At 43.6% G+C, this 23,700-nt stretch overlaps 1 protein-coding gene across 5 annotated transcripts in view; it reads left to right on the top strand.

The window, feature by feature from the left end:
• Window positions 1–23,700, top strand: part of kif13ba (kinesin family member 13Ba) — a 91,304-nt gene that overhangs the window by 23,254 nt on the left and 44,350 nt on the right. For all 5 annotated transcript variants that reach the window (XM_055864265.1, XM_055864264.1, XM_055864261.1 and 2 more), the window contains exons 4-6: window positions 20,818–20,830; window positions 21,176–21,236; window positions 23,577–23,669. In XM_055864265.1, the coding sequence (XP_055720240.1) occupies window positions 20,818–20,830; window positions 21,176–21,236; window positions 23,577–23,669 (167 nt within the window). The remainder of the gene's footprint in view (window positions 1–20,817; window positions 20,831–21,175; window positions 21,237–23,576; window positions 23,670–23,700) is intronic.

The raw sequence follows: 23,700 nt of genomic DNA, 5'->3' as shown, positions 1-23,700 counted from the left end.
CGATTCCAAAACCACTATACGTACCGAACCGCGATTCCAAAACCACTATACGTACCGAACCGCGATTCCAAAACCACTATACGTACCGAACCGCGATTCCAAAACCACTATACGTACCGAACCGCGATTCCAAAACCACTATACGTACCGAACCGTGTGTTTTGGTGAACCAATACACCCTTAATACAAGGCATGGCTCCTGGTCTGGAAGATATGAGACGAGTGTGAAATGCAAAGCTGGAGATGAAAAGAAGGGAGAGACCTGATGGAAAACACAGGAAGCATTTTTAAGAGACATGTTCAAAGCCTCCCCTACCTTCTTACACTCCAGTTAGGCCCAGTCCTAACTGCAGTGTAAATCACACAGTGATGTAGCTCTCTTTTTAAGGAGAATGCCATGAAAGTTCGAGTCACCTGGGAAACAGGCCTATGTCAAGTCAGTTGTTTTATGTAGCCTAGTGTCAGTCAAATGACGTGTCCCAATGCCTGCTGTCAGAGTTTTGGGTGTTTTTAATAAAGAGATGAAAAAAGTGTAGCTTAAGCATTTTCAATGGAAGAATGTTCATGGATTACGGGAAACGGGTGTCTTGCGTGTTTTCCTGTTGTTGTGTGTGTGTTTTTAGATTGTTGACAGACAATCGTTTGCTTCAATTATGTTTGTTTTTCCCTTTAGTGTTTGTGTGTGTGTGTGTGTGTGTGTGTGTGTTAGGTCTGGTACACTTACTGTATAACCGTGTAACTGACAGTTATGTATGAAGACTGTCATAACTATAAAAAAAATACATATTTATTATTATGACTTTTTTGGTGGAAAGAAAAGCTGACAAGACGGAACGGCCGGGCATTCGTGCGGGTGAGTCCATTTCTGCTGTAACATGGACTCTACAGCGTGATGAAACTTGAAAATGTTTTTATTTTTTTATTTATTTTTTACTTCTGGCTGAAACAAGTAATGTGTTGTAGCAAACGAGTTGGGTTGTCTCGGCAACGCCCCCCTCCCTGCAGCAGCAGCAGCAGCACATGCAGTCAGGAGCGGAGGAGAGGAAAATGTGTGTCTTTAAAAATTCAACAAACGTTATTCAAACGGTTATTACTGTAACCACAGTCATTTGGCTGACCAATAACCGGCATTCATAATTCCATGACTGTCAAAGCCCTAGGTGCGTGCGTGCGTGCGTCCAGCCTATGCCTTGTTTTTCCTGTAGTGCTCATCATATCTGGTTCCATCCGGCCTGGTCTGACAGGTGCCATGGAGGTATGGAGGGATGAGTGAAATAGAGGAGAAGAGATGGAGGTTGATGTGTTGAGCCTTCGGCGCTATGGAGGAGAGAAATGGCGGGATGAGGGGTAGATATGCAGGGGTCGCGTTAGAGTTGATTAATCGACATTTTCAAAACAGACCATCAAAAAGAATCTGCGTTTTTAAACCATTTCACTCACGTTTTATATTCAAAGTCAAGTTTTTTTTTTGCTTCAACAGAGTGATCAGGGACATGCAACTATAGTTATCCTTCACAGAAAATACATTGGTTCAACACATTCGGCAGAAAATAGCTTCATTTTCATCAGATGACAACTGAAGTGCAACGTTATTTGGCTGGAAGCCACACAAGTAAATGAGCTTTTGCATGGCCATCATATTAATGTTTATCATAGAGATAATGTAGCCAGCTAGATTTTGGAACATTGCTGCAGGGACTTTCTTCCATTCAGCCGTGAGGTTAAGTGAAGTCGGGCAATAATGTTGGGCGATTTAGGCTTGGCTCGCAGTCGGCATTCCAATTCATCCCAAAGGTGTTCGATGGCGTTGAGGTCAGGGCTCTGTGCAGTCAAGTTCTTCCACACTAATCTCGAGAGTATGTGGACACCCCTTCAAATTAGTGGATTCATCTATTTCAGCCACACCCGTTGCTGACCGGTGTATAAAATCGAGCACACAGCCATGCAATCTCCATAGACAAACATTGGCAGTAGAAAGGCCTTACTGAAGAGCTCAGTGACTTTCAACGTGGCACCGTCATACGATGCCACCTTTCCAACAAGTCAGTTTGTCAAATTTCTGCCCTGCTAGAGCTGCCCCGGTCAACTGTAAGTGCAGTTATTGTGAAGTGGAAAAATCGTCTGTCCTTAGTTGCAACACTCACTACCGAGTTCCAAACTGCCTCTGAAATATTTTACCAAATCGGGTTATCTTCTGTATACCAACCCTACCTTGTCACAACACAACTGATTGGCTCAAATGCATTAAGGAAAGAAAATACACAAATTAACTTTTAGTAAGGCACATCTGTTAATTGAAATGCATTCCAGGTGACTACCTCATGAAGCTGGTTGAGAGAATGCCAAGAGTGTGCAAAGCTGTCATCAAGGCAAAGGGAGGCTACTTTGAAGAATCTCAAATATAATATATTTTTTGATTTATTTTTAACAATTTTTTGGTTACTAAATGATTCCATATGTGTTATGTCATAGTGTTGATGTCATTACTATTATTCTACAATGTAGAAAATAGTAAAAATAAAGAAATACGTAGCTGTGTCCAAACTTTTGACTGGTACTGTATATAGCTAGCTAGCTACCTCTCTCCATCACTGTTGTTATTGACTGTGAAGCCAAAATGTTCCCAAACTGGAGATTTAAACATTGATTGAGTATCCTCCAATTCTCGTCTTATCGATCCCACCATTCGCCATCTACAGAGTTCCCGGCTGCACTTCACAAAAGGATCATTTAAAATCCGCCAGATAAGATGAGAATTTTTGACGGAATAGCCTACAATGTTTTTTCAGATCAGATTTACTCACGAGGCAATGGCATACAACGCAGTGTGGTGTAGCTTCCACTAGAACTATGCTAACCTGTTTGGCTTCAGTTGAGCAGAGCCTTTCAGATTTACTGTATTTAATCTCATAAACCTAATTAAGAAATGGCAACGCTGACTTTTTTGACAGCCAGTAAAAAAATGTTTTGTGGTGTATGGTGCAGCCTTTTAGATCGAATTGGGTAGTGAGAGATTCATGACACACTGTTGTGGTATGTTTTGTGGCTGTGGTGTGTGTTGCCTCTAGATTACTTTGGGGCTTTAGAAGTGATATACAACTCTAGGCCCAAGGCCAGTCGTCCGAAGATTCTTCCGATAGTCCTATTACTACAGCTGTACAATCTAAACTATCACGTACTGGAATAAATCCTAGAGGATTACATTCAACTCCCATGTCTTCCACCCTGTGGCTGTCTCGGTGGTATGTAGCCAGGCCTATATAAACCATGCTCTGTGTGTGTGTGCAATGTTGTGTGTTGGGGAATGCCAGCCCAGCAGCTGCTGTGAAAGCAAAGCCCCATCCCAAATTGAGGATAAAAAAAAACACTGACAGTTTTACAGTGACACTGTGACAGAAGGAAATCTATTGGCCTGAATGACAGGAAACAAAGCACTGCACAGGAGAGTAAAGAGGATTCCCCCCTGCCTCCAGAAGTCGATGCCTGGCTTCATTTACACCAGTCCAGTGCTTAGTTTAATTGGGGCATGAATTGAACTTAACAGCCTGGCCAATAAACTCCCACACATTGATTTGAACTATAGCTCAAAACTGAGTTAACTTCTTACGGTTGACCGTTAACGGGATCGACTTGACAACAGCCAGTGAAAGTGCAGAGTGCCAAATTCAAACAGAAATCTCAATTAAAATTCCTCAAACATACAACTATTTTACACCATTTTAAAGATAAACTTGTTAATCCCACCACAGTGTTCAATTTCAATAAGGCTGTACGACGAAAGGACACCATCTGATTATGTTAGGTCAGTACCTAGTCACAGAAAAACACAGCCATTTTTCCAGCCAAAGAGAGGAGTCACAAAATGCAGAAAGAGATAAAAAATAATCACTAACCTTTGATGATCTTTATCAGATGACACTCATAGGACTTCATGTTACACACTATATGTATGTTTTGTTCGATAAAGTTCATATTTATATCCAAAAATCTTAGTTTACACTGGCGTGTTATGTTCAATAATGTTTTGCCTCCAAAACATCCGGTGATTTTGCAGAGCCACATCAATTTACAGAAATACTCAGAATAAACATTGATAAAAGATACAAGTGTTTTACATGGAACTTTAGACAAACCTCTCCTTAGTGCAACCGCTGTGTCAGATTTCAAAAAAACTTTACGGAAAAAGCACACCATGCAATAATCTGAGTACGGCGCTCAGACACAAAAACAAGCTATACAGGTACCCGCCATGTTGTGGAGTCAACAGATGCCAGAATAGCATTATAAATATTCACTTACCTTTGATGATCTTCATCAGAATGCACTCCCAGGAATCTCAGTTACACAAATGTTTGTTTTGTTCGATAACGTCCATAATTTATGTCCAAATACCTCCTTTTTGTTTGCGCGTTTAGTTCCAAAATCCAAATTCATGACGCGCAGGCCAGACAAAGTCAAAGAATTCCATTACAGTTCGTAAAAACATGTCAAACGATGTGTAGAATCAATCTTTAGGATGTTTTTAACATAAATCTTCAATAATGTTTCAACCGGAGAATTCCTAACTCTCACGGGGGCGCGCCTGAGTGAGCTAGTGGCACTCTGCCAGACCCCCGACTCAACCAGCTCTCATTGCCTCATCGTTCACAGTAGAAGCATCAAACAAGGTTCTAAAGACTGCTGACATCTAGTGGAAGCCTCAGGAAGTGCAATATGACCCCATAGACACTGTATATTGGATAGGCAAACCTACAAACCTTAGATCTCCCACTTCCTGGTTGGATTTATTCTCAGGTTTTTGCCTGCCATATGAGTTCTGTTATACTCAGACATCATTCAAACAGTTTTAGAAACTTCAGAGTGTTTTCTATCCAAATCTACTAATAATATGTATATCTTAGCTTCTGGGCCTGAGTAGCAGGCAGTTTACTCTGGGCACCTTATTCATCCAAGTTACTCAATACTGCCCCCAGCCATAAGAAGTTAAATTTAAAAAATGACATTGTAGTGTTTTCATTTTTTTCACATACCAAACAAACAAATTCCTAAACAAAACCTTCTGTCCATGCAAGTCATTTGTTTATTAGACAAAAATGCTGGTGTTAAATCCATCTATGATTATCATGAAGCATCACTTGTGTGTCCGAATTCTCATATTACTTTCTCTTTGGTCTTCCAACAACATGTGGGAATAGCCACTAACTGCTACGTGAATAGGCTTTATTCAGTAGCCTATATCCCCGATATAGCCCCATCTCCCCTAATCTGCATCAGATAGCCCCGTCTCCCCTAATCTGCATCAGATAGCCTTGTCTCCCCTAATCTGCATCAGATGCGTTCATAAATGCGCTGCTACTCACAGAATGTTTCAGACATATCAAGTTATGATGCTGTGTGCATTTCATAAAATGCTTGCAGTCAAACAACCAATAATACTGTGCGACTCCGTTTCTTTTTGTTTGGTCCGGACTGCGTTCTCACATGTAGCGTACCGCACTACCGTACAAATTGAATCCACTCTTTTTGAGTGAACCACTGTATGTTGTTGTGTAGTGTGCTCCCAAGTGAGGAGTCCAAATGAACCGAATTAAGGGGTAAACACACCAGAGTTTAGAAAAAAAACGCTTCAAACCAATTCGGTGTGAAAGCCCACAAAGTGAGTGCATTGTCTTGATTCCTCGCTTCTCTCCTCGGCTCCCGTTGGAGGAGAAGGTCAGTGGAGAACGATCTCAATGGGTTTTGAGAAGGAGGCGAGGACGCAAGGAATCATGGAAATGCAATTGAGATTTTACCTGTGAATGGTAGGTCTTTTGTGACACGACAATCCTCTGTTTTAGTCTCCCGAGTTTGATTGTAAGACATTTCTATTCTAAGAATTTTCTAGAACAGGATCAAGGAAGTTGGCTTGATCCATTTGCTTACAGTACCAGTCAAAAGTATGGACACATACAATTTTTTTACTATTTTCTACATTGTAGAATAATAGTGAAGACATCAAAACTATTAAATAACACATATAGAATCATGTAGTAACCAAAAAAGTGTAAAACAAATCAAAATACATTTTAGATTCTTCAAAGTAGCCACCCTTTCTTTGCCTTGAGGACAGCTTTGCACACTCTTGGCATTCTCTCAACCAGCTTCATGAGGTAGTCACCTGGAATGCATTTCAATTAACAGGTGTGCCTTGTTAAAAGTTAATTTGTGTATTTTCTTTATTTAAAGCGTTTGAGCCAGTCAGTTGCGTTGTGACGAGGTAGGGTTGGAATACAGAAGATGGCCCTATTTGGTTAAAGACCAAGTCCATATTATGGCAAGAACAGCTCAAGTAAGCAAAGAGAAACGACAGTCCATCATTACTTTAAGACATGAAGGTCAGTCAATATGGAACATTTCAAGCTCTATGATGAAGCTGGCCCTCATGAGGACTGCCACAGGAAAGGAAGGCCCAGAGTTACCTCTGCTGCAGAGGATAAGTTCATTAGAGTTACCAGCCACATAAATTGCAGCCCAAATAAATGCTTCACAGAGATCAAGTAACAGACACATCTCAACATCAACTGTTAAGAGGAGACTGTGTGAATCAGGCCTTTTTGGTTGAATTGCTGCAAAGAATCCACTACAAAAGGACACCAATAAGAAGAACTTGCTTGGGCCCAGAAACATGAGTAATAGACATTAGACCGGTGGAAATCAGTCCTTTGGTCTGATGAGTCCAAATTTATGATTTTTGGTTCCAAGAGCCATGTCTTTGAGACGCAGAGTAGATGAACGGATGATCTCCGCATGTGTGGGCTCCCACCGTGAAGAATGGAGGAGTGTGATGGTGTGGGGGTGCTTTGTCGGTGACACTGTCAGTGATTTATTTTTAATTCAAGGAACAATTAACCAGCATGGCTACCACAGCATTCTGCAGCGATAAGCCATCCCATCTGGTTTGCGCTTAGTGGGACTATCATTTGTTTTTCAACAGGACAATGACCCAACACACCTCCAGGCTGTGTGATGGCTATTTGACCAAGAAGGAGAGTGATGGAGTGCTGCATCAGATGACCTGGCCTCCCCATCACCAGACCTCAACCCAATTGAGATGGTTTGGGATGAATTGGACCACAGAGTGAAGGAAAAGCAGCCAACAAGTGCTCAGCATATGTGGAAACTCCTTCAAGACTGTTGGAAAAGCATTCCAGGTGAAGCTGGTTGAGAGAATGCCAAGAGTGTCTTAAGCTGTCATCAAGGCAAAGGGTGGCTACTTTGAAGAATCAAAAATATATTTGAATTTCTTTAACACTTTTTTTGTTACTACATGATTCCATATGTGTTATTTCATAGTTTTGATGTCTTCACTATTATTCTACAATGTAGAAAATAGTAAAAATAAAGAAAACCCCTTGAATGAGTAGGTATGTCAACTTTTGACTGGTACTGTATGTCTAGCCTACCTGGTTGTCACAGCTCTGCCAATGGGAGTAAACAAACACACACGCACACACACAGCAACTTGGATGGAACCATTAACAATGATTTCCCAGCCCGTATCAGACAACCTTTTTTCCACCCCACATATCATCATCCATAAGGCCATAATGTTTTATGGGTGCAGGTGGTGTGCTTTGCTTGCTATGCTGCTAAGCTGGCAGAGCAGATGTCCTCTACCCTCAGTACCCAGACTCGGGCAGGCTGAGACAACATGTCAGTCTGCTGCTGCTGCTGTAACAGCTTGCTGGAGCCAGGCCTGGCTGGGAGGTGGGAATACCAGGGGATAAGATGAGCAAGCTAGTAGATTGGTGGTGGAGTGGAGAGTGGTGGGGTGAGGGCTGGGAAGCAGCTGCCAAATACTTCCACTTTCCGACCATCCATCCATCGCCTACGCCTTCCTCCCTCCCTCCGTGGCTATCAGAGTTAAGCCCAGGGTTGGAGCAAAAACCTACTCAAACAGGGTTTGAGAGCCCTGATACGGTCTCTTTATAGAATTCACCTGAACCTAGTACTGTCTAGTGTTTCCCCTACCTAACCATCCATATAGGCGTGGTAGTCCACCTTACTGTATAATGTTTTTTGGCTCTGGTCATGTGTTGGTGTTGTGGGTTGGTCTGATAAGAACAGATCAGGCTATTGGGCTAGAGGGAGCAGTCACTGTGCTGGGACGAGGTCAAAGTAACTCTAGCTAGGCTACATTGTTTAGGAAGGGAGTTGGCAGGGCCAACGGGTGATGTGTCTGTGTGTGTTGAAGAAGTGGGACCCTATAAAATCTGCTTTGTGGAAAACGAGTACTGAATCACGGAATCTAGACATAAAAACAGAATTCAACAATATTAAAAAATGTATTGAACTGAATTGGAAATCAACCAAATGTATTGAACTTAGAAAATTAGAAAATGCATACCTTTGCCCAAGTTATTCATAAGACATTAACAAAATGCATCAGTGATTTGTATTTTCCTTCAACTTTCTGAAACGGTATAGGAATGCCCCTGTCTTTGATGGTCCGTGCCTATGTCTACACTTTGTGGAGCCGTTAGCGATAATGCTAATGATAACCGTCTGCTGGTAGATGGAAGGGCTTTCCCAAAAACCTTCTAAATTAAATGTTAACTACAAAGTAGAGGTCGACTGATTAATCGGCATGGCCGATTTCAAGTTTTCATAACAATCGGGAATCTGCATTTTTGGATGCCGATTACATTGCACTCCACGAGGAGACTGCGTGCAGGCTGACCACCTGTTACGCGAGTGCAGCAAGGAGCCAAGGTAAGTTGCTAGCTAGCATTAAACCTATTATAAAAAAAAGATGAATCTTAATATAATCACCAGTTAACTACACATGGTTGATGATATTACTAGTTTATCTAGCTTGTCCTGCGTTGCATATAATCAATGCGGTGCCTGTTAATTTATCATCGAATCATAGCCTACTTCGCCAAACGGGTGATGATTTAACAAACGCATTTGCGAAAAAAAGCACTGTCGTTGAACCAATGTGTACCTAACCATAAACATCAATGTCTTTCTTAAAATCAATACACAAGTATATTTTTTATACCTGCATATTTAGTTAATATTGCATGCTAACATGAATTTCTTTTAACTAGGTAAATTGTGTCACTTCTCTTGCGTTCTGTGCAAGCAGAGTCAGGGTATATGCAGCAGGTTGGGCCACCTGGCTTGTTGCGAACTGTGTGAAGACCATTTCTTCCTAATAAAGACCGTAATTAATTTGCCAGAATTTTACATAATTATGACATAACATTGAAGGTTGTGCAATGTAACAGCAATATTTAGACTTAGGGATGCCACCCGTTAGATAAATACGGAACAGTTCCGTATTTCACTGAAAGAAAAAACGTTTTGTTTTCGAAATTATAGTTTCCGGATTTGACCATATTAATGACCCAAGGCTCATATTTCTGTGTATATTATAATCAAGTCTATCATTTGATATTTGATAGAGCAGTCTGAGTGGTGGTAGGCAGCAGCAGGCTCGTAAGGATTCATTCAAACTGCACTTTCCTGCGTTTGCCAGCAGCTCTTCGCTGTGCTTCAAACGTTGCACTGTTTATGACTTCAAGCCTATCAACTCCCGAGATTAGGCTGGTGTAACCGATGTGAAATGGCTAGCTAGTTAGCGGGGTGCGCGCTAATAGCGTGCCAAATGTCACTCGTTCTGAGACTTGGAGTAGTTGTTCCCCTTGCTCTGCATGGGTAACGCTGCTTCGAGGGTGGCTGTTGTCGATGTGTTCCTGGCTCGAGCCCAGGTAGGAGCGAGAAGAGGGATGGAAGCTATACTGTTTTTTATTTATTTTTTTATCCCATTTTCTCCCCAATTTTTCGTGGTATCCAATCGCTAGTAATTACTACCTTGTCTCATCGCTACAACTCCCGTACGGGCTCGGGAGAGACGAAGGTCGAAAGCCATGCGTCCTCCGAAGCACAACCCAACCAGCCGTACTGCTTCTTAACACAGCGCGCCTCCAGCGCACTGCGCCCGGCCCGCCACAGGAGTCGCTGGAGCGCGATGAGACAAGGATATCCCTACCGGCCAAACCCTCCCTACCCCGGACGACGCTATGCCAATTGTGCGTCGCCCCACAGACCTCCCGGTCGCGGCCGGCTGCGACAGAGCCTGGGCGCGAACCCAGAAACTCTGGTGGCGCAGTTAGCACTGCGATGCAGTGCCCTAGACCACTGCGCCACCCGGGAGGCCCTGGAAGCTATACTGTTACACTGGCAATAGTATAGTGCCTATAAGAACATCCAATAGTCAATTGGATATGAAATACAAATTGTATAGAGAGAAATAGTCCTATAATTCCTATAATAACTACAACCTAAAACTTCTTAACTGGGAATATTGAAGACTCAAGTTAAAAGGAACCACCAGCTTTAATGTGTTCTCATGTTCTGAGCAAGGAACTTAAACGTTAGCTGTTTTACATGGCACATATTGCACTTTTACTTTCTTCTCCAACACTGTGTTTTTGCATTATTTAAACCAAATTGAACATGTTTCATTATTTATTTGAGACTAAATTGATTTTATTGATGTATTATATTAAGTTAAAATAAGTGTTAATTCAGTATTGTTGTAATTGTCAGTATTACAAATGTATATATAAAAATCGTCCGATTAATCGGTATCGGCTTTTTTGGGTCCTCCAATAATCGGTATCAGTATCGGCGTTGAAAAATCATAATCGGTTGACCTCTACTACAAAGTAGCCTATGCCTGCCTGGCAGAATATTAGGATTATTTGTGTCAATGTTTTTAGCTAAGTGCAATCACATGTGCACTACAGAAATCAAATCAAATGTATTTATATAGCCCTTCTTACATCAGCTGATATCTAAAGGTGCTGTACAGAAACCCAGCCTAAAACCCCAAACGGCAAGCAATGCAGGTGTAGAAGCACGGTGGCTAGGAAAAACTCCCTAGAAAGGCCAAAACCTAGGAAGAAACGTAGAGAGGAACCAGGCTATGAGGGGTGGCCAGTCCTCTTCTGGCTGTGCCGGGTGGAGATTATAACAGAACATGGCCAAGATGTTCATAAATGACCAGCGTGGTCAAATAATAATCATCACAGTAGTTGTCGAGGGTGCAGCAAGTCAGCACCTCTGGAGTAAATGTCAGTTGGCTTTTCATAGCCGATCATTAAGAGTATCTCTAACGCTCCTGCGGTCTCTAGAGAGTTGAAAACAGCAGGTCTGGGACAGGTACCACATCCGGTGAACAGGTCAGGGTTCCATTGCTGCAGGCAGAACAGTTGAAACTGGAGCAGCAGCACGGCCAGGTGGACTGGGGACAGCAAGGTGTCATCATGCCAGGTAGTCCTGAGGCATGGTCCTAGGGCTTAGGTCCTCCAAGAGAAGAGAGAGAGAAAAAAAAAGAATTAGAGAGAGCATACTTAAATTCACACAGGACACCGGATAAGACAGGAGAAGTACTCCAGATATAACAAACTGACCCTAGCCCCCCCGACACAAACTACTGCAGCATAAATACTGGAGGCTGAGACAGGAGGGGTCAGGAGACACTGTGGCCCCATCCGATGATACCCCCGGACAGGGCCAAACAGGAAGGATATAACCCCACCCACTTTGCCAAAGCACAGCCCCCACACCACTAGAGGGATAACTTCAACCACCAACTTACCATCCTGAGACAAGGCTGAGTATAGCCCACCAAGATCTCCGCCACGGCACAACCCAAGGGGGGGCGCCAACCCAGACAGGAAGATCACGAAGCTGGCAGGCTGGCTAACCTGCACCCTATTTCATTGTGGAGCCCTGTCTATGTTCGTAAATAAGATGAGATCACCCCTCCAGCTAGGATGGAGTCTGTCACTCCTCAACAGGCCAGGCTTGGTCGTGTTTTTGGGTGAGTCCCAGAAAGAGGGCCAATTATCTACAAATTCTATCTTTTGGGACGGGCAGAAAACAGTTTTCAACCAGCGATTGAGTTGTGAGACACTGCTGTAGAGCTCATCACTCCCCCTAAATGGGAGGGGGCCAGAGACAATTACTCGATGCCGACACATCTTTCTAGCTGATTTACACACTGAAGCTATGTTGCGCTTGGTGACCTGACTGTTTCATCCTAACATCGTTGGTGCCGACGTGGATAACAATACCCCTATACTCTCTACACTCGCCAGTTTTAGCTATAGCCAGCACCATCTTCAGATTAGCCTTAACTTCGGTAGCCCTGCCCCCTGGTAAACAGTGTATGATCGCTGGATGATTCGTTTTAAGTCTAATACTGAGGGTAATGGAGTCGCCAATGACAAGGGTTTTCAATTTGTCAGAGCTAATGGTGGGAGGCTTCGGCGTCAAAGACCTTGTAACGGGAGGAGTAGAGACCAGAGAAGGCTCGGCCTCTGACTCCGACTCGCTGCTTAATGGGGAGAACCGGTTGAAAGTTTCTGTCGGTTGAATGTGGCGACACCGGTTGAGCATTCCTACAGCATTTCCCTCCAGAAGCCATGAGAAAGTTGTCCGGCTGCGGGGACCGTGCGAGGGGATTTATACTACTATCTGTACTTACTGGTGGCACAGACGCTGTTTCATTCTTTCCTACACTGAAATTACCCGTGCCTAACGATTGCGTTTGAAGCCGGGCTTGCAGCGCAGCTAACCTCGCCGTAAGGCGATCGTTCTCCTGTATATTATGAGTACAGCGACTGCAATTAGAAGGAATCATGTTAATGTTACTACTTAGCTTCGGCTGGTGGAGGTCCTGACGAACCATGTCCAGATAAAGTGTCCGGAGTGAAAAAGTTGAGTGAGGAAAAAACTAAAAATATAAACGGTAATTAAAAAGTAAAAACCGTAAAGTTGTCAGGTAGCAAAGTAAGGTTAGCAATAAAACGCACAGCAGCACGTAAACAAGTCTGCAAGTTGTGACCGGAAATGACACGTCCGAAACACCGCTAACCAAGCAAAGGTCTCTGGCTGGTATGCACTTGCGTTAAAAGGTAACTTCACCCAAAATTTTTAAATGTCTTCAATTTTTCCCAGACCTCAAAAGTGGTCTCCTGATGTCGTTTAGGCATTGTTGTGGACTTAGAACTAGGCTTGGGCGGTATACAGATTGTTATCTCTTCATACCGACCTTGTGCCTCACCAGGTTATTCTGTAAACCCCACTAACCTGAAGGTTAGCAATGCTAACAAGTATAGGTCAAATTTCATAGAGAATCCTAACAATCCTAACAAACAACAGAGAATCCTTTTATTTCACCTTTATTTAACCAGGTAGGCTAGTTGAGAACAAGTTCTCATTTACAACTGCAACCTGGCCAAGATAAAGCAAAGTAGTTCGATACATACAACAACAGAGTTACAGATGGAATAAACAAACATACAGTCAATAATACAGTAGAAAAAGTCTATATACAGTGTGTGCAAAGGAGGCAATAAATAGGCCATGGTGGCGAAGTAATTACAACATAGCAATTAAACACGGAATGGCAGATGTGCAGAAGATGAATGTGCAAGTAGAGATACTGGGGTGCAAAGGAGCAAGATAAATAAATAAATACAGTATGGGGATGAGGTAGATAGATGGGCTGTTTACAGATGGGCAGTGATCTGTGAGCTGCTCTGGCAGCTGGTGTTTAAAGCTAGTGAGGGAGATATGAGTATCCAGCTTCAGTGATTTTTGCAGTTCGTTCCAGTAATTGGCAGCAGAGAACTGGAAGGAAAGGCAGCCAAAGGAAGAATTGGCTTTGGGGGTGACCAGTGAGATATACCTGCTGGAGCGCGTGCTACGGGTGGGTGCTGCTATGGTGAGCTAAGATAAGACGGGGCTTTACCTAGCAGAGACTTGTAGATGACCTGGAGCCAGTGGGTTTGGCGACGAGTATGAAAAGAGGGCCAGTGGTTGTCACAGTGGTGGGTAGTATATGGGGCTTTGGTGACAAAACAGATGGCACTGTGATAGACTGCATCCAATTTGTTGAGTAGAGTGTTGGAGGCTATTTTGTAAATGACATCGTCGAGGATCGGTAGGATGGTCAGTTTTACGAGGGTATGTTTGGCAGCATGAGCGAAGGATGCTTTGTTGCGAAATAGGAAGCCGATTCTAGATTTCTTATTGGATTGGAGATGCTTAATGTGAGTCTGGAAGGAGAGTTTACAGTCTAACCAGACACCTAGGTATTTGTAGTTGTCCACATATTCTAAGTCAGAACCGTCCAGAGTAGTGATGCTGGACAGGCGGGCAGGTGCGGGCAGCGATCGGTTGAAGAGCATGCATTTAGTTTTACTTGCATTTAAGAGCAGTTGGAGGCCACGGAATGAGAGTTGTATGGCATTGAAGCTTGTCTGAAGGTTAGTTAACACAGTGTCCAAAGCAAGGCCAGAGGTGTACAGAATGGTGTCGTCTGCGTAGAGGTGGATCAGAGAATCACCAGCAGCAAGAGCGACATCATTGATGTATACAAAGAAGAGAGTCGGCCCGAGAATTGAACCCTGTGGCACCCCCATAGAGACTGCCAGATGTCTGGACAACAGGACCTCCGATTTGACACACTGAACTCTGTCTGAGATGTAGTTGGTGAACCAGGCGAGGCAGTCATTTGAGAAACCAAGGCTGTTGAGTCTGCCGATAAGAATATGGTGATTGACAGAGTCGAAAGCCTTGGCCAGGTCAATGAAGACGGCTGCACAGTACAACCTTTTATCGATGGCGGTTATGATATCGTTTAGTGCGTTGAGCGTGGCTGAGGGGACCAGCTCGGAAACCGGATTGCACAGCGGAGAAGGTACGGTGGGATTCGAAATGGTCAGTTATCTGTTTGGCTTTCGAAGACTTTAGAAAGGCAAGACAGGATGGATATAGGTCTGTAACAGTTTGGGTCTAGAGTGTCACCCCCTTTGAATAGGGGGATGACTGCGGCAGCTTTCCAATCTTTAGGGATCTCGGATGATACAAAAGAGAGGTTGAACAGACTGGTAATAGAGGTTGCATAAATGGAGGCGGATAATTTTAGAAAGAGAGGGTCCAGATTGTCTAGCCCAGCTGATTTGTACGGGTCCAGACAACAGGCCCTCTGATATTTGACACACTGAACTCTATCAGAAAAGTAGTTGGTGAACCGAGGCAATCATTTGAGAAAGCAAGGCTGTTGAGTCTGCCAATAAGAATGTGGTGATTGACAGAGTTGAAAGCCTTGACCAGGTCGATGAATACGGCTACACAGTAATGTCTCTTATCGATGGCGGTTATGATATCGTTCAGGACCTTGAGCGTGTCTGAGGTGCTCCCATGACCAGCTCTGAAACCAGACTGCATAGCGGAGAAGGTACGGTGGGATTCGAAATGGTCGGTATTGGTCTGTAGCAGTTTGGGTCTAGAGTGTCTCCCCCTTTGAAGAGGGGGATGACCGTGGCAGCTTTCCAATCTGTTGGAATCTCAGACGATACGAAAGAGAGGTCGAACAGGCTAGTAATAGGGGATTCAACAATTTCGGCAGATCATTTTAGAAAGAGAGGGTTCAGATTGTCTAGCCCGGCTGATTTGTAGGGGTCCAGATTTTGCAGCTCTTTCAGAACATCAGCTGACTGGATTTGGGTGAAGGAGAAATGGGGGAGGCTTGGGCGAGTTGTTGTGGAGGGTGCAGGGCTGTTGACTGGCTATAGGGGTAGCCAGGTGGAAAGCATGGCCAGCCGTAGAAAAATTGAAATTATTAATTATAGTGGATTTATCGGTGGTGACAGTGTTTCCTAGCCTCAGTGCAGTGGGCAGCTGGGAGGGAGTGCTCTTATTCTCCATGGACTTTAGTGTCCCAGAACTTTTTTTGAGTTCTCCTTGAAAAAGCTAGCCTTAGCTTTCCTAACTGCCTGTGTATATTGGTTCCTAACTTCCCTGAAACGTTGCATATCACGGGGGCTATTCGATGCTAATGCAAAACGCCACAGGATGTTTTTGTGCTGGTCAAGAGCAGTCAGGTCTGGAGTGAACCAAGGGCTATATCTGTTTCTGGTTCTACATTTTTTCAATGGGGCAAGCTTATTTAAGATGATGAGGAAGGCACTTTTAAAGAATAACCAGGCATCCTCTACTGACGGGATGAGGTCAATATCCTTCCAGGATACCCTGGCCAGGTCAATTAAGAAAGACCTGCTCGCTGAAGTGTTTTAGGTAGCGTTTGACAGTGATGAGAGGTGGTCGTTTGACCGCAGACCCTTTACGGATGCATGCAATGAGGCAGTGATCGCTGAGATTTTGGTTGAAAACAGCAGAGGTGTATTTGGAGGGCAAGTTGGTTATGATGATATCTATGAGGGTGCCCGTGTTCATGGCTTTGGGGTTGTACCTGGTGGGTTCATTGATAATTTGTGTGAGATTGAGGGCATCAAGCTTAGATTGTAGGATGGCCGGGGTGTTAAGCATGTCCCAGTTTAGGTCACCTAGCAGCATGAGCTCTGAAGATCGATGGGGGGCAATCAATTCACATATGGTTCCCCGGGCACAGCTGGTGGCAGAGGGTGGTCTATAGCAAGCGGCAATGGTGAGAGACTTGTTTCTGGAAAGGTGGATTTTTAAAAGTAGAAGCTCGAATTGTTTGGGTACGGACCTGGATAGTATGACAGAACAAATGATAACGAGCGCTTTACAAACATTTTATACAGTCTCTGACCTAAATTATACAAGTAACTCAAAAATGCTACTCACAGTTTGCTGCACAGACGGACCAAATAAACTCAGCAAAAAAAGAAACGTCCTCTCACTGTCAACTGCGTTTTATTTTCAGCAAACTTAACGTGTGAGTATTTGTATGAACATAACAAGATTCAACAACTGAGACATAAACGGAACAAGTTCCACAGAAATGTGACTAACAGATATTGAATAATGTGTCCTTGAACAAAGGGGGGGTCAAAATCAAAAGTAACAGTCAGTATCTGGTGTGGCCACCAGCTGCATTATGTACTGCAGTGCATCTCCTCCTCATGGACTGCACCAGATTTGCCAGTTCTTGCTGTGAGATTACCCCACTCTTCCACCAAGGCACCTGCCTTGCACCAAGTTCCCAGACATTTCTTGGGGGGAATTGCCCTAGCCCTCACCCTCTGATCAAACAGGTCCCAGATGTGCTCATTGGGATTGAGATCCGGGCTCTTCGCTGGCCATGGCAGAACACTGACATTCCTGTCTTGCAGGAAATCACGCACAGAACGAGCAGTATGGCTGGTGGCATTGTCATGCTGGAGGGTCATGTCAGGATGAGCCTGCAGGAAGGGTACAACATGAGGGAAGAGGATGTCTTCCCTGTAACGCACACCGTTGAGATTGCCTGCAATGACAACAAGCTCAGTCCGATGATGCTGTGACACACCGCCACAGACCATGACGGACCCTCCACCTCCAAATCGATCCCGCTCCAGAGTGCAGGCCTCAGTGTAACGCTCATTCATTCGTCGATAAACGCGAATCCGACCATCACCCCTGGTGAGACAAAACCGCGACTTGTCAGTGAAGAGCACTTTTTGCCAGTCCTGTCTGGTCGAGTGACAGTGGCTTTGTGCCCATAGGCGACGTTTCTGCCGGTGATGTCTGGTAAGGACTTGCCTTACAACAGGCCTACAAGCCCTAAGTCCAGCCTCTCTCAGCCTATTGTGGACAGTCTGAGCACTGATGGAGGGATTGTGCGTTTCTGGTGTAACTCGGGCAGTTGTTTTTGCCATCCTGTACCTGTCCCGCAGGTGTGATGTTCGGATTTACCAATCCTGTACAGGTGTTACACGTGGTCTACCACTGCGAGAACGGTCAGCTGTCGGTCTTGTCTCCCTGTAGCGCTGTCTTACGCGACTCACAGTACGGATATTGCAATTTATTGCCCTGGACACATCTGCAGTCCTCATGCCTCCTTGAGCATGCTTAAGGCACATTTACGCAGATGAGCAGGGACCCTGGGCATCTTTCTTTTGGTGTTTTTCAGAGTCAGTAGAAAGGCCTCTTTAGTGTCCTAAGTTTTCGTAACTGTGACGTTAATTGCCTACCGTCTGTAAGCTGTTAGTGTCTTAACGACCGTTCCACAGGTGCATGTTCATTAATTGTTTATGGTTCATTGAACAAACATGGGAAACAGTGTTTAAACCCTTTACAATGAAGATCTGTGAAGTTATTTGGATTTTTACGAATTATCTTTGAAAGACAATGTCCTGAAAAAGGGACGTGTCTTTTTTTGCTGAGTTTATTAGACAGCAAGGTGCTTGAGCCAGGAGGGGATTCTTGCTGTTACCAATCAAAGCTTGATTTTGGAAGAAGCTAACCACTTGGCTAAAAAGCCTTTACTGCTTTACTGAAGTTGCAAGCCAAGAAATTTCAAGAAACAGCACTCCAATGCTTTTGATTGCTGATAGATGGGCACGGTTCTGACTACGTCTGCCTGGTGCCCGAACTGCCTATACTGTGCCCCTCCCTTCTCTCTCTGTCCCTCGCTAGCTCGCTCTGAAAGATGTTTGATTAGTTGCCGTACTTCAGAGAACACAGTCTCCTCCGTTCCAAAAATACTTAATCTAGGAGTCGATTCCTATCAGAATCTAATCTTGACAGTCAGAAATTGGGAGTCGAGCCTGGAAGTCGACGTGCGAGGAATCAATTATTTTGGAGTCGACTCTCCACTACATTGTCGTTAACAATTGGACAGCGACAGCAGCGAAGTCCTGTATGGGAATATTTTTAGAAGTTAAATGAGAAGGAAGTGCAAACTTTGCGAGGTAGAATTGAGGTACAGTAATGGTAGTACAGGTGCAATGCTTAACCATATGAAAGGGGACAACCTTGAGACCCATACTGTTGCTAGCAGCAGCGCAGCTGCATTGTGAAAAATTAACATATTGTCTATTTGTCACATCCCTAGTCAGCATAGCTTCTGATAGATGCACTGGTCTTGATCCTGAACTCTGATTGGCTATGCTGGCCCAGTCACTAAAGCATGATTGGCTATCCTGGTCCCATCCTGGAGGTCCATGTCCACCACCCAGCACTGTCTACTCCTGTGCCTGTGAGATGGAGGCCCACCCCCCTGACATGTTAACTACTACCCCAGGGGTCTCTAATCCTCCCTGCAGTTTCTGGAGATGTGACGCTCACACACACACCTACACACACATGCACTCTCTGCCTGTGGCGCTGCTTGTTATACAGTTGAGCTGATCCCTCACGACAAGCCCAGCCCCAGGTCACTGTGCTTATTCCTATCTCTCGCTCTGTCTTTGTGCTAGCCAGCCCTCTGTTGTCACTAACATTGCCACATATGCTCCAATGTGTGTGTGTGTGTGTGTGACTCCCATGTCATGATGTGTGCTCTCGCACATGGTGATTTTTCAGATATGAACTGTGTGTGTACAGTTGCTGTGTAATCTATTATTAAACTAATTTACTAATGGACAACCAGTGTGTGGGACCTTCAAAGGACACACAAAATGTCTGAAAGAGTGTGTGTGCAAATACGTGTGTCATGCATGCTCTCTGATGGGAGCGGAGCCAGTGTGTTTGTGTAAGAGAGTAACATCCCCAGCATTTTGTGAATGCAGTGTAGAAATTGAGTGTCTCCTTGTCTTTCTCCCACGGCCTGTGTGTTGGAGTGTAATGTTTATATAGGTCATTGTGTTCATGCAGTGCTGTGTAAAGCTTCTGCTCAGCCACAGGGTAGATAATGGAGTCCTTAAATGCATATTTACCCTGCTGCTCGGCTCGACTCTCCTTCTCTTGTCATTATGTGAATCTCCCTTTCTCTCTCTCCCTCCCTCCCTTTCCCTCTCTCTCTCCCTATCTCCCCCTCCTCTCCTCTGCCATTGAGTGATGCTCTCTCTGTTTGTGTTCAGGTCCACTGAACAAAGTCCAACTGATGACATGGACCAAGAGAGGGGCTTTGTGTCCTATAGACCCTCCCTCTCTCACTCTCTCTGTTTTGCTCGCATAGGGAGCCGGGAGCCAGGACCCCCCCCCCCCTCCCCCATGATATAGCCTAGGGGGTTGGAAACAGTAATGAAACATTGTCATAAACAAGGGTTTATCAACTCCAGGCCTCGGCAGCCACAGGATTGAACATTTTAGAGGGAGAGCGAGAGTGTGAAAGACTGAGAGAAGGGGAGAGGGAGCAGGAAGAGTGGAAGCTAGCGTGCTTTCCTGTGAATAGGTTCATGTTAGCTTTATTACCCATGCATCCTGTCTCAGACAAACAGCAAAACAACGCTAATATGAATACTAACCACTGTATCCTCCATTATCTGTAGCTCATCATTGAGCTAGACCAGCTGTCTTTCTTTTCTTGACTTATCTAGTGACGATCACATCACTGATAGTAGGATGTATTCTGAATACACATCATTATACTCAAACTACGCTTCTTCAGATCACAAAGTGGGCCTCTTAAAATGAGCAGGGTTATTGACGGAGAATAATCTCAAAGCCCTCACCAAACTGTGTGTACCCTTAACGCAGTGCCAGAAGAATTTGTTTTTGGACCCGTCTCAGAAAATCCTGTTATAGTGTGTGATTGTATGTCTCGGTGTACACTACAGTACATCAGGGCCAGTGTCCACAAAGTACCTCAGAGTAGGAGTGCTGATTATAGGATCAGGTTTTCTGTTTGGATCATAATTAATAATAATATATGGACATGGAGGACCTGATCCTAGATCAGCACTCCTACTCAGACTCTTTGTGAATATGGGTCCAGTATGTCCTGGTGTTTGTTTACATGGTGTCTGAGACATGATGCTTTAGTCTAAATGTCCCCCTTTTCTTTCTTTCTTTCTCTCCCTCTACCCATGTGGCCATCCTGTGACCTCGTGTGAACTTCATCAGGAATCAGACCAAGGTAAGTCCAGTACCGTGACTGGCTGCTATTACTATTGATTGTGTTAATGTTTGGTTGGCAATGCTGTTAATGTCTCTGTGTTTACATTCTAGCTACTCTGTATTCATGTGTTTTATAAAGCAATCATTGTACTTTTATGTTGACATGTACACACACTGTTCATTTGTATGGCATGTTTATCATTGCCAGTGCTCAACAAGAAACACCCAACGGGCAAAACTGGTTGAAATGACACCGTAACAATGCCATTTCAACTGATCATCCCCATATGTTTTGCCCGCTAAATAACAGCTGTTTTAAATCCGTTCTAAACTGTTTTGTTTCATTCTATGTCTCGTCCCTCAGACCTTTGCCTACGACTACTGTTTCTGGTCTATGGACGAGTCGGAAAAGGACAAGTTTGCGGGTCAGTTTTCATTTCCCTCACGAACCTGTCTGGGACTGGGGTTCCGCTAGCGGAACTCCTCCCACATTCCACTGAAAAGGCAGAGCGCGAAATTCAAAAAATATTTTTTAGAAATATTTAACTTTCACACATGAACAAGTCCAATACAGCTAATGAAAGATACACATCGTGTGAATCCAGCCAACATGTCCGATTTTTTAAAATGTTTTACAGGGAAAACACAATATATATTTATGTTATCTCACCACCAAATACAAAGAAGGACAGACATTTTTCACAGCACAAGTAGCATGCACAAAGCCAACCTAACTAACCAAGAACCAACCAAACTAACCAAGAAACAACTTAACCAGATGACAGTCTTATAACATGTTACACAATAAATCTATGTTTTGTTCGAAAAATGTGCATATTTGAGGTATAAATCAGTTTTACATTGCAGCTACCATCAGAGCTACCGTCAAAAATAGCACCGAAGCAGCCAGAGCAATTATAGAGACCAACGTGTATTACCTAATTACTCATCATAAAACATTTCTTAAAAATACACAGCGTACAGTAATTGAAAGACACAGATCTTGTAAATCCAGACAATATTTCAGATTGTCTAAGTGTTTTACAGCGAAAACACAATATATCGTTATATTAGCATACCATATGTGCAAACATTACCCCAGCATTGATTCACGGCAAAAATAGCGATAACGTTATCACCACCAAAATGTATTCATTTTTTCACTAACCTTCTCAGAATTCTTCAGATGACACTCCTGTAATATCATATTACAACATACATATAGAGTTTGTTCGAAAATGTGCATATTTAGCCACCAAAATCGTGGTTATACAATGAGAAAAGTAGCCAAGCTGGTTAGAAAATGTCGGGCGCCATATATATGATCTAGTCTAATGCATAAATACTCATAAACTTGACTAAAAAATACAGGGTGGACAGCGATTGAAAGACAATTTAGTTCTTAATGCAATCGCTGAATTACATTTTTTAAATTATCCTTACTGTGCAATACATGGTGCGCCAAAGCAAAGCTACCCCAAAGAAAATGGCGGCATATGCGTTTAACATTTTTCGACAGAACAACGATTTATCATCATAAATAGTTCTTACTATTAGCTGAACTGCCATCAGAATCTTGGGCAATGAATCCTTTCTCCGGTCTAATCGTCTTTTGGTCAAAAGATGTCCTCTTGTCCCGTCGAAATGGCCACTAACGTTCAGCATGTACTAGAAAAGTGCCCAGCTCTTCGAAGAGCGTCACACAGAAATGCCATAAAATCGCACTAAACGGATATAAATTGCTATAAAACGGTTTAAATTAACTACCTTATGATGTTTTTAACACCTATAACGAGTAAAAACATGACCGGCGATATATTACTGGCTTAACAACAGCTTGGAAAAAGGCCAACGTCCATCGTCCGACGTCCATCGTGCGCCAAGCGCAGGGAAGAAAAGACATGTACTTCCGCTCTTTGGTGTTTTATACAGTCCCAGATTGCGCAGTCGACACCATTCAAATTGTCACCGCTTACTGACATCTAGAGGAAGGCGTAGGCAGTGTTTGTATCCTCATAGCATTCACAGGGACCTAAAAACTGACCTGGGAGCAGAGGCCAAGATTTCTGAAATCTCACTCCATGTCAGGGAAAGTGCTGTAGAATGAGTTCTGTTTCACTCAGACATAATTCCAACGGTTATAGAAACTAGAGAGTGTTTTATATCCAATAATAATAATAATATGCATATTGTACGAGCAAGAATTGAGTAGGAAGCCGCTTAAATTGGAGACGTTTTCCAGAAAAAGTGAAAACAGCACCCCCTGTCCTCATCAGGTTAACCTCTCCTCACTTCACTTCCTTCCCTCTTCTTCCTCCACCTCGTGTATCTACAGGTGTCCCTGTGAGCACACGATGTTTAAAGGACGTCGAAACAGTGTATTTTTGGTAGAAAAAACATTGTAACTGTCTTTTCAACGTCTTTTGCTCAATGGGATAGGTCTTTTCGGGTGTGTTTTTTTTAGGTGTTTTTTCAAACATTTGCCTCTACAGTAGTGACTAAGGAATTAGGATCCCACCTGAATTCTCTGTCGTTTACTCGCTTGGATGACTCTGTAGGTGATTGTTTCTCGCACTGTTCATGGCTACGGTCTGAAGGTCCTATTTTAAATTAACATGCAAAGCTTGTAGCTTATTTTGTAATCGTCTGTGTGCTCCAGATAATTTTCTAAATCACCCCTAAAGGGATCAATGAAGTCCTTTTGTACTGTTTTATATTGTATAATAATGTGTGGTGTTGTAACGTTGCCTGGTGGTTGTCTCCAGGTCAGGACGTGGTGTTCCAGTGCCTTGGGGAGAGTCTTTTGCACAACGCCTTCCAAGGCTACAATGCCTGCATCTTCGCCTATGGACAGACGGGTATGTTATTACATTATGGGAGAATCTGAAT

The sequence above is a fragment of the Salvelinus fontinalis genome, chromosome 16 (assembly GCF_029448725.1).
Source record: "Salvelinus fontinalis isolate EN_2023a chromosome 16, ASM2944872v1, whole genome shotgun sequence".
In the NCBI taxonomy this organism is placed as follows: domain Eukaryota; kingdom Metazoa; phylum Chordata; class Actinopteri; order Salmoniformes; family Salmonidae; genus Salvelinus; species Salvelinus fontinalis.
This window is presented reverse-complemented; position numbering and strand designations above follow the sequence as displayed.